Source organism: Canis lupus, chromosome 4 (genome assembly GCF_048164855.1).
Source record: "Canis lupus baileyi chromosome 4, mCanLup2.hap1, whole genome shotgun sequence".
Lineage (NCBI taxonomy): Eukaryota > Metazoa > Chordata > Mammalia > Carnivora > Canidae > Canis > Canis lupus.
This window is the reverse complement of record NC_132841.1, coordinates 12158542-12170995: the sequence shown is the minus strand read 5'-3', so window position 1 is coordinate 12170995 and position 12454 is coordinate 12158542. Positions and strand designations below refer to the sequence as shown.

Sequence of the window (12454 nt, the reverse complement as noted above, 5' to 3'; positions counted from 1 at the left end):
TGTATTTCTACCTAGTTCTCTTACCTGCTGTGCAGAATTCTATAATTTCACTCCATTCAGACACAACATAATCACCATCAACCTGTTTTGAAGCAGTCTGCACTGCTACTGTATACTCAGTTCTTGGGCTCAAAAACCAGTGTCCACGGACCGTCATGGGCAAGGGAACAGCTTTTGCTACCAATTTTGTTGGAACATCCTAAGACAGAAAAACAGGAAAGAAGGAAGGGTGGAAGGGAGGTAGGGAGGGAGGAAATAATTTAGCAGTATAACTTGAATCAATTATAAACAATATATAGCAAGTTGTTAAATTCCTGGCTGATGATAGAATTATCCTTTTTAAAGATATCAACAATTATTATCTTCAAATCTTTTATTCTCCAGATGCAAAAAATAATCAAAAGACATGCCCAAGGTCATACAGCTAGTTTATGACACAAATGTATTTAGATTCCTGTTTTCTTGATTCTTGTTTTCTGAACACTCCTTATATATTATGCTCCTTAAAATGCAATATTCTAATATTAAATGATAAAACAAAATCAAACCTCCCCAAACCCAGAAACATGACAAATAAAATTCAGTGATTTTGTTTTTTTTTATAAATTTATTTTTTATTGGTGTTCAATTGTGATTTTGTATTTTAAAATATATTTGCTTAATTTATACTACTCAATAATTTTCCCAGAGTAGCCCATTACTAAATATTTTACATGTGAAGGGAGAACATTTTTAAAATAACGATTTTAAGATAAATGAATCAGTTTTATATACAAAAGAGGTAATATCCACTTCAGTTATATTCAAGTATGGAGCTTATGTCACAGGAATGTTTGTGTATTTCTAAATAATGATTAATAAGGTTATTAAACTTGCTAGTTGAATATTCACTATGTTTCCAAAGACACAGCTTTCTAAATGTAGAATGAAGAAAAGAGGGTCAAATCTTGACCTAATCATCATTTAACATTATTTCAAAGCTAATTTCAAGGAAATATTTTAAAACTACTTCAAGAAGGCAAATGTCAACAAAGAGAATATCCATAACCAGAAAATGGGAACATGGTTAGAATGACTTATCAATTTTGTTCTCTCACACTTATCTATACATATAATCCTCACTTATCATTAGTGTGTATAACTGGGCATTTGGTAAAAGATGTAATTCCCAGAAAAGATAAGGCAGCTCTTCTAAAAGATTTGCCAAGCTAAATTTAGTATCAAAATTTAAAAAAGACCAGTTTTCATAGTGAAAATACTGAAACATAAGAATACTTAATAACTATTACATCTCTATACTACCTCTAATGTGTATGTAGAGAGATATATATCAGCAAAGCTATGTAATAAGTAGACTGTTATAAGAAGTAAAAACAAAGAGGTGTAGTATGTCATATTAAGACATATTAAGGTTAATTTTCATTCTCAAACCACAAAATAAAATCGACTACATAAAGCAACTTTCAGTCCTAAAGTATTTTACAAATACTCTAAAGTTTATAAGTTATATCACATTCCTCTCTCAAAAGTTATTATATGGAAAAATGTATGCTTTAATGAAAACTATGCATTGCCTATAGCACACTCTTATTGCTATTTTCTTCTGATTCTGTGGAAGCTGTTTTATAACACTGTGATTTGTAGATAACTGATAACTGTTATTTAAATATATGCAAATGAATTTTGTTCATCCATTTCTTCTGGCCCTTGTTCCTTTCTGACCCCAAATCAGTTTTGCCTCTAGTTATACATTTATTTCAATATCCTGATCTATGACTGTGTCTATTCTTTGGATTATACTTTGAACTGGTTGTAACACTTCATTAGTTACCTCATTAATTAGTTAAATCTTTAACACATGTTCACTTTTATGTCTATATGAGAGTCATAATTTTATCTTTTTTGGAAAAAATGTATTTTAATATTATACTTGGCATTTCATTTCTTACAAAATTTCTTAAAGGGATTGAGCTTTAAAATGACATGTAATTTTTATTCTTCCCAATGTCAAATGCATCATATAAGTAATTAATAGAATATTATTTTTTCTTTTCAAACACCCTCATACTCAGATTTTAAGAGGCAAATGAATGTAAGTATGTGTTAAGATTTTACCTTGTGTTTAAATTTATTAGAGTTCTTGTTCTCTTTCTTATTGAGGTCAATGAAATAGTGTGTAATACGGTCCTTTGACTTTGAATCCATTTCCCATGAAATCTTGAATGAGTCACATGTGATGTTGCTTATTTTGATGTTATGTGGTACGGGAAGTTCTTCCATCTCTGCTATGCCACTGTCTTGTGATTTGTTCCCTGCAAGAAAACAATGCACAGGTAGTTTCCAAATAATGTATTTTTCCAGCTTGTGAGGCTATCAGTTATATATATATATTTCTGAACTTAACTATCTAATTACTAAAACTGAGTTTCATTTTTGTTCATGAAATAGTTTGAATGTTAATGATAACAAATACCATTTGCAAAGTCATTTTACCATTAAAATCAGAACTGAATTAATCTTTACCACCTCTACTTTTTCAAATTTTCCAGTTTCTGCTTTCATAGAAATAAACAAAAACAATGAAAATCCATCTTTCTAATCTATGAAAGATTGGTTTTACACAGTAGGTTCCACCTGGAAAGTCCTAGAGATGATTTTTCCTACATGACCAATCAATTCTGCTCTAATATCAGGGGTTTTAAATTAGATGAGGTCACAAGTGTTGCTAATGAAAGAATCCAGTCAAATAAAAAAAAAAAAAAGGTTATCCCTCTGCCTGTGTATCTCTCTCTCTCTCTCTCTCTGGCATGAATAAATAAATAAAATCTTTAAAAAAATAAAATAAAAATAAAATAAATAAAAAATGAACACATTTCTTTAAAAAAAATCTATGAAGTACCAGTGGGAGTTTAAAAATTGCTCTTCCTTTTTCCTTTTCTTTTGGAAATCTATATATAGAAACAGCATGTAATAATTATACAATATATACAAATAATACTGAAGAACATTCTCTTAAAAGTTATGATGTCAAGGATTATTCTAGAAATCTTTTTACCAGTTATGTCTTGAGCAATTTGAGTATTAAAATAACAGATAAGGCTAAAAAGGAAAAAAAAAAAAACGCAATTGCCATGTTGATTGGTATCATTAAATCTTGAAGAACTGATCTGAAACCTGGTTACTTTAGAGACTGCATCCTGCATTTCCAGTTAGAAAAAATGAGAAACTAAAAGAGAAACTTTGGCTAACAGTATAGAGTAGAATATGCTGGGTAACAGGTCAAAAATAGAAAAAATACAGACTTGCCAAGTTTATTTCATAGATAGAAAAGATATACTGGATCAAATTTTATTCTACTCCTCCTTCCTATGCTCTCTTCCCCAAGCCAACATAAAATTGAATGCCCCAGAGGAGAAAAAATACATGTAATTGTTATTTTTGTGATAAAAGTGGTAGATCATAAATCAGCTACATAACTAGTTCCTTAACAGAATTAAATAGCAAATTGCAATCAACAAAAATTAAAAACAACAATGAATATTATCTTGTGGCAATACTTTCCAATTCCCCCCACATTCCCATCTCAATTGTTGATACAAAACTATTGACAATTCTTATTTAAATCTTTGACCCATATTGTCTCATCTCAAGCTGTGTTGTGGCCAGAGGAACCTGATGACAGTTGAAAACTAATTTCAAAATAACTTAAGTTCTTTATTGTCATTTCTTGAGCAATACTTTTAAAAATCCTTCTTTGTATCTTCCCCTTACACTGGAGTTTCTCCAAATTCCCTCTTCATAAAACTCCCACAAAAATTATTCTCTCATCCTTTTCTTTCCTTCCATCTGGCCTAATAGAATCCTCAAATTGCCTGTGACCTGAATAAAGGCCTTTTAGAAGTCAAAGGAACGGAAGAAACTAAGTGAAATCCTTTTAATGAAATCCTTTAATGAAAAGGGAAAGGCAATAAATACTCTAACATTAGAAATTTTTGTTCTATTTAGAAAAGTTCAAAGTTTTTACCTATTATTCTGATTGCAGTTATCTTTAAAATATATGTAACACTACAGAAAAGCATTCTGGACACTAATGGTAAAAGTTTCTGTAGAACTCATCTGTATTATGATTCTCCATATAAATTTCATACCTGAGTGAAAAAAATTGTTATTTAAGATCATATAGAGAAAAAAAAAAGGCAATTTTGTGCTTGATCCAAGTTAATGAAAATGCAATTTCAAAAATTTAATACTAAAGTATTTGCTATTTAAATTTACACTTGTATTACCTGATTCAAACTTAAAGTTACAAATAACTGATTATTTCCTAGAATATAATATATTTTTAAAAGATTTTATTTATTCATGAGAGACACCAAGAGAGAGGCAGAGACAAGGCAGAGGGAGAAGCAGGCTCCATGCAGGGAGCCCAGCGTGGGACTCAATCCCAGGTCTCCAGGATCACACCCTGGGCTGAAGACAGCGCTAAACTGCTGAGCCACCTGGGCTGCCCTAATATTTTGTTTTATACATGTTCTCTAAAAGTTAAAAATTTGAGAAAAAAATTTATATTTATTAAAATGTGGAAAGTTTTGCTTAAATCCTATTTTCCCATTCAGAATATAAAGCCCAAACCTATGAAGGACTTGTTATATTAAGAATCTTTTTATTTTCAAGCTACTTTTACTCCCAGTTCTTAACAAAGCCACTAGATTAATCTTTATGCAGCTTTCTTACTTGGGAAGAACAAGTGAAAAATTTAATTTAAACCAATCCTATCAGTTTACATGTAAGTTCCTTCATCCTCACACTCTGTGAATCAATTTTTAACTGAGATCTTTGAGATGAGTGACAGAAGACAGTGTTTAGTCTGTAAAATCAGTGAAACAACAGTGATTCACATGACACTAATATTCAATAACCAGGCAATAATATCTTAGAACTGTATAATCAAGTGTATTTCTAAAATGCAGCTTCCATTTCTTAGTAAGACTTCATCTTAAGGGTAATTCTGGCTACATTTTTCTACTTAATATGACAAGTAATTCTAATATCTGTGATTATATTGCTGATTGGTAATACCGAATGGAAAACAAATTAATAACACTTTTATCTGGCCAAAATATGAAAACTGCTTTCCGAACAAATATTTCAAAAGCACACTTGCAACAAATTCAATCACTTTTAAGAATTTTTTTCCTCTGTGATAAATCTAATCATTGTTGGAAAGCATATTTTTTTACCTGTATTTTTAATTTTATTAAACTCCCTGAAAACTACCTATTACCATCTGTATATTAACTCTAGAAAACTTCCTAAGATCACTAAAAATCAGAATCTGGTATCACTCTTCTTAAAATATTTTAAAATAAAATCTCTACCTTCGATGATTTGTTGCTATACTTTTAGCAAGCTGTTGAATTTAAGTGACTTCTCTTATTGACCCTAACACATCAATTACGTTTGTAAAGCTGGTCAAAGATCTTTATCACACTGCCATGTAGCTATGTGTTCCTTCATATTTATTTTTGTTAGTTATTACAACTCTTACTAAGTTGAAATTATTTATATATCAAAAGTACACAACAGAAAAAGTACAAAGATATATAAACTAGCTCCTACCTCAAGGATATAAAATTGGGAAGATGTGGAAAATATAATAAAATTATGTTATATATTAACATAAGTGAAAAGCCATATTAAGGGAATCAAATTATGCTTCAGAAAACATGTGATACTCTTTGTTGTAGGAAAAGTAAATTTTAAAAAATTGAGATATCATTGATATATAACATTGTGTGAGTTTAAAGTTTACAACTCTGTTGATTTGATATGTAATTATATATATATTTATATATTGCAATATGATTACTACTGTAGAATTCGCTAATAGCTCCATCACGTCCCAAATTTAACATTTCCTTTTTGTGGTGAGTACAGTAAGATCGGTTTCTTAGCAATTCTGAAGTATATAATATAGTATTGTTAACTTTATCCACAATGCTATGGGAGAAGCAGAATCTCAACAAGTGAAAACAGTAGTGAAAAGTTGAGGACATGGCATTCTAAATGAAGGCAAAAGAACAAGCATTAAGAAACAGTGCATCTTCATTTTAGTTAATTCAGCACAGGGTATAGGAAAAAATACCCAGTAAGAATGCTAAAGGGAGACTAGAAATGTATCATGAAAGTTGAGGAATTATATAAGAGAAAAAAAAACCTTATGGTTGATTTAGACGGATTTCAATATGTGCAATACTGAAGATAAAATTTTATTAAAATGAATTGTCAGGTTCCTATAGTTAGTTCAAACATGTCCTTCAAACACACTATGAAAGCAATTTTTAAATATCCATGAGGGTATAAACACACATTTTTAAGAAGATGGCTGAGAAATACACACATGCTCTGTATTTAAAGGACCTTAAGAAGATCTAGATTCATCTAAAACATTTTAAGTGTACAAAAAAATAATAGCCTACTTCATCTACCTTCAGTATCACACACTTCAATCTATGAATAAAAACCAGTGTTATTATGACATTATGAATTTTTTAATTTTTCTATATAGTTCCATATATTACTATATGTCAATATATCCTGTAAATTATCCAATCTATAAGAAATAGAGATCCTTCAAATTTGCTACTTTTTTTCGTTTTCTCCCCCCCTTCTCCCTCAAGAATTGGTAAAAGTGTTCTAAACAAACATTACTAATTACAATTCTTATTCCTTCATTTGAGGACATTTCAGAATAGAAATCATGCAACATAATCTTTTGGTCTCATTTATAAAATATGCATATGTATTCATCTTTGTGAATATACAATACACACATAATGATATATTTTTTCTTTTAATAACTTTATACAAAAATTTAAGTTATTTAGCTCTCTAAGTCCTTAGCTAAACTCCTTAGAACCTGAGATGTTTTCTTTTTATTTATCTTTTTGAAAGATATAGCACAGAAAAAACTTACTTGGTTATCAAGATTACCTACCTTATGAAGTGTATGAATAAAAATTAAAAGTATCACCTGCTTAATAACCTAGATGTACTCTGGCAACAATTGCAATAGAGCATGTTTCTTTTTATTGAGGACCTCTATATTTTTAGCATATTTATTATACCATTGTTCCTTTGCTCCACCAGTTTTGCTGGAAAATGAGTGATTTTTCTTCCCTATAGCACTACAATAGAAGTCAATATAAAATCATAGTTACAGTAGTTAAAGGAGCATAAATTACTCAGTGTGAAAAAAGTAAGAAAATGTTTCTTAAAGATAATAAAGGTAGTTAATTTTAATAATAAGCTTTGAGCTATCTAAGAAAGAAATTGCAGGTTACTTCCCTTACAAATAGAAACCATGGCGCATTTTTTTCATATATCTTTTTTCTTTTCTAAAATTTAGTAATAGAAAATCTGTCACTATAGTACATATAGGAGGATTTATTTTAAAATTAAAATTACATGTGTGTAATTATATTTAAATTAATATATATTTTAATAATTTTCATTACAAAGTCGAAAATATAGTCTGCTGAGGGAAAAGTACTTTCCTTTTCATAAAACTAACATTAAAATGCTACACTACTTTTATTATTATTTTTAAGTGCTGCAAAACTTTTAAAGTCATGAAAGAAAAACTAATTAAAACAATAGTAACCACAATAAAATGCAAAACTGTTCTATGCTTTATTTACAATAAGTTCTCAAAATAAAAAATACGCTCAATGGTAACACTGAATATTGCTGGAACTTTTAGAAAAAAAACACAAAATAAAAATCATTCATAATCTCTATTAACATTGTGCTTAATGTTTTGTAAACTGTTTTTCATTTATAGGCTGTGAACATTTTCACATGACTACACAAAATTCTAATCTTGGTGTATTTTATTCTACTAATCAGTCATCCTGCTACTGGACATGTAGATTGTTTCCAGTGTTTCCTGTATTAACACTTTAGTCAACTCTATTCTATGCATATTTTTGTATACATCTCTGATTATTTATCTTTGGAAAAATACCAAGAAATGCAAATGCTGTGTCACATTTGTTTTCACCAATTTGTATTTCCAACTACTCTAAGTGCCTTTTGTACCCTTATCAATTCCATTTATAGCTATTTAAAATATCCATGTGTTTTTGTGGGCAAAAATTGAAACTTTATCTTAAAAAAGCAAAAAAAAAAAAAAAAAAAGAACCTTGACCTAGACCTCACACCATACACAAAAATTAGCTAAAAAGTGGCTTTTAAAATGTAAAACACAGAAATCATAAAGAGCTTTGGCTTAAAAAAAATGTCAGTATAACAGGAGAGGCAACTTCTGATAACCACGTGGCAGCAGATGAATTCCCAGGTGCCATTACAAAAATCACTGAAGAGAAATGATATATGCCTGAGCAGGTATTTAATGCAAATGAAAAGTGCTTTATTCTGGAAAAAAAATGCCACAGAGAACATTATTAACAAGGGAGAGAAGTGATCATCAGGATTTATGGCAGAGAGAAACAGGTTAACAAATGCAGTTAGGGTTATGATCAGGACTGTCATTATCTATAAAGCTGCTAGTTCCCAAGTCTTAGAGGGAAAAGATAAATACCAGCTGCCAGTCTTCTGGTTACACAAGAAGAAGGCCTGGACATTGAGAACCCTTTGTCTGGATTGATTCTATAGATGCTTTGTCCCTGAAGTCATGAAGTACCTTGCCAGTAAGGGACTATTTTTTAAAGTTCTTTTGATATTCAACAATGCTGCTGGAGACTCCAAGCCCCAAGAATTCAACACCAAAGGCTACTTGCCCTCAAACACAGTGTCTCTAATCTAGCCTCTAGATGAGAGTTTCATAAGGACCTTTAAGGCTCCTTACACATACATACACTATATGGAAAAGATTGTCAACACTATGGAAGAGAAAATCCTGCAAGTCTAGAAGGATTACACAATTGAAAATACCATCATTGTTATAGGAAAAGTAATAAAGGCCATCAAGTTCAAAAAAATAAATTCCTGCTGTAGAAAACTATATCTGAATGTTGTATGTATGTATGTATGTATGACTTTACAGGATTTATGACAACCATCAAGAAAATCATGAAAGAGATTGTGGATATGACAAAAAAGTTGGAGGCTAAAGGTTTTCAGATATGGTTCTTGGAGAAATTTAAGATGGCACCAGAGAAGGTAATAGAAGACAACCTGATAGAGATGAAAGCTTCTTAACCAGTATCAGACAGTAAGAAAGAAGATGTAGAAAAAGGAGTGCCAGACAAAAGTCAGTTGCATTTCTATACACTAACAATGAAGCAGAAGTAAGAGAAATCAAGGAATCAATCCCATTCAAAATTGCACCAAAAACCATAAGACACCTAGGAATAAATATAGCCAAAGAGGTAAATTATCTGTACTCTGAAAAGTATAGAACATTTATGAAAGAAATTGAAGAAGGCATAAAGAAATGGAAAAACATTCCATGCTCATGGATGGAAGAACAAAACCTGTACCCAGAGAAATCTACACATTCAATGCAATCCCTATAAAAAAACCATCAACTTTTTTCACAGAGCTGGAACAAAAAATCCTAACATTTGTATGGAACAAGAAAAGACCCTCAACAGCCCAAAGGTATGTTGAAAAGAAAAACAAAGCTGGTGGCATCACAATTTCAGACTTCAAGCTCTATTACGAATCTATAATCATCAAGATAGTATGCTACTGGCACAAAACAGACACATAAATCAATGGAATAGTAGAACCCAGAATGGACCCTCAATTCTATGGTCAACTAATCTTTGACAAAGTAGGAAAGAATATCCAATGGAAAAAGGACAACCACATGCAACCACATGCAAAAGAATGAAATTGGACCACTTCCTTACACGATATACAAAAATAAACTCAAAATGAATGAAAGACCTAAATGTGAGACAGGAGTCCATCAAAATCCTAGAGAACACATACAGAAACCTCTTTGACCTTGGCCTTCTTATCAGACATGTTGCCAGATGCTAGGAAAATAAAAGCAAAAATGAACCACTAGGACATCATCTGGATAAAAAGCTTTTGCACAGCAAAGGAAACAGCTGAGAAAAATAAAGGCAACCTACAGAATGGGAAAAGATACCTGCAAATGATTTATCAGATAAAGGGCTAGTATATAAAAACCTATGAAGAATTTATCAAACTCAACACTCAAAAAACCAAAAAAATCTAATCAAGAAATAAGCAGAAGACATGAACAAACATTTCTCCAAAGAAGACATACAATGGCCAACAGACACATGAAAAAAATGCTCACATCACTCACCATCAGGAAAATACAAATCAAAACCACAATGAGATACCGCTTCACACCAGTCAGAATGGCTAAAATTAACAACTCAGGAAAAAGCAGATGTTGGTGAGGATCCAGAGAAAGGGGAACCTTCTTACACTACTGGTACGAATGGTGCAGCCACTCTAGAAAACAGTATGGAGGTTCCTTAAAAAGTTAAAAATATAACTACCCTATGACCCAGCAATTGCACTACTAGTTATATATTCAAAGGATACAAACATAGTGATTCAAAGGGATACATGCATCCCAATGTTTATAGCAGCAATATTCACAATAGCCAAACTATAGAAAGAGTCCAGATGTCCATTGACAAATGAATGGATAAAGAACATGTGGGGTTGTATACACACACATATATATGAATATTACTCAGTCATCAAAATTGAAATCTTGCCATTTGCAGTGATGTGGATAGAACTAGAGGATATCGTGTTAAGCAAAGTAAGTCAATCAAAGAAAGAAAAATACTGTATGAGTTCACTCATATGTGGAATTTAAGAAACAAAACAGATGAACAAAGGGAAAGGAAGGAAAAATAAAATAAGATGAAAACATAGAGGGAGGCAAAGCATAACAGACTCTTAACTATAGAAAGCAAATTAAGGGTTGCTGGAGGGGAGATGGGTGGGGGAATAGGGTAACTGGGTGATGGGCATTAAGGAGAGCACTTGATTCAATGAGCACTGTGTGTTACATGTGACTGATGAATCACCAGATACTACCCCTTAAACTAATAATACAGATTATGTTAACTAAACTGAATTTAAATTTAAAAAATTCTTCAAAAAGTAGTGCCAGAAAACAGATAATCTGGCAGAAGGGCACTGATTATTCAAGACTTCTTTTGACTTGTTTTTTGACAATGGACCCTTCTATGATATAGGCACTGAAACTAAAGCAAATAGTAGAAGGATTAGTACCATATAGTAACATTTTCAGAAAAATGGAAATGCAAAAAGTCAGAAAAAAAGTATAATGTATTTCCAGGAAGTTACGCCAGGTGCTCCTGCCTCTCTTGCTTCCCCTCCTCCCTCCTACACTTCTGCCACTCCTAAGAGAGCAAAACCAACCCCTTCTCTCCCACAGCCTATTCAGCATGAAGACAAAGATGAAGACCTTTATGATGGTCTCCTGGTCTCCTTCCATTTAATGAATATTACATAATCATCCCACTAAACAGTTAAAAACTTATATGTTGTGTATAAGTATCCTTTGTGCAAAAATCTAATAACTGTACTGCAAAGAAGTATATGAGATATTCTATGTCATCATCTTTCTCATTGCCTAAGTATCATGTAGAATATTGTGTGTAAGACTTGTGCAGAAGTAGATAGCCTATCCTAACGTGGGCATAAGGTGAATGATATTCAATATAAAATTAATAATGTGCTAGGTTTCCCACTACTTTATAACTTTTAAAGAATTACATTACCCTACAATATGCCCTTCTCTCTTATAATTGGAGAAACTGAGCTTATCATCACAGTAGGTTTTTTTTTAAATGTAACTATTTTCCCAATACTGCATTATGAAAATAACTGTAATAGCATATGCCATAAAAATTTTATAACAATTAATTCATCACTGTATAGACTCACTGCCATGTAGTAATTGTATCGATTATACTAGGTTACCATAAAGTAATCATATTACTGCTTCATTATCAATGCATAAACTGTTATAGCTGTAAATAAAGACAATTTTTTTTCACATTATCCCTCATTTTTCATTTCAGTGTTAGTAATAAGTATAATGTCCACAGTGTTTTTTATCATAGAAGACAGCATTGATGTAAGTATTGACATTTCATCTTGTAAACAGACAAAATAAATTTACATTATCAGTAAATACAGTACAATATTTTAAGTGTATTTTCTCTATGATTTCTTTTCTTTTCTTTTTTAGAAAGAGAGAGAGAGCATGATCTATCAGAGGTGGGGAAGGGCAGAGGGGAGAAGAGAAAAATCTCAAGCAGGCTCCACACCTGGCACAGAGCTCAATGTAGGGCTTGATCTCACAACACTGAGATCATGACCTGAGCTGAAATCAAGAGAAGAAGGCTTAACCAACTGAGCCACCCAGGCACCCCTACCTTATGATTTTCTAATAACAATTTCT

The 12454-nt window shown here is 31.4% G+C and overlaps 1 protein-coding gene across 5 annotated transcripts in view; it reads right to left on the bottom strand.

Annotated features, from left to right (window-relative positions):
* PHYHIPL (phytanoyl-CoA 2-hydroxylase interacting protein like) overlaps positions 1-12454 on the bottom strand; it is an 81466-nt gene that overhangs the window by 19623 nt on the left and 49389 nt on the right. For 4 of the 5 annotated variants that reach the window (XM_072823166.1, XM_072823170.1, XM_072823169.1 and 1 more), the window contains exons 2-3: positions 2116-2312; positions 25-199 (exon numbers count right to left, since the gene is read on the bottom strand). In XM_072823166.1, coding sequence (XP_072679267.1) covers positions 25-199; positions 2116-2312 — 372 coding nt within the window. Of the gene's footprint in view, positions 1-24; positions 200-2115; positions 2313-4024; positions 4149-12454 lie in introns of those variants that run through there. The other variant, XM_072823167.1, reaches the window with a different exon arrangement.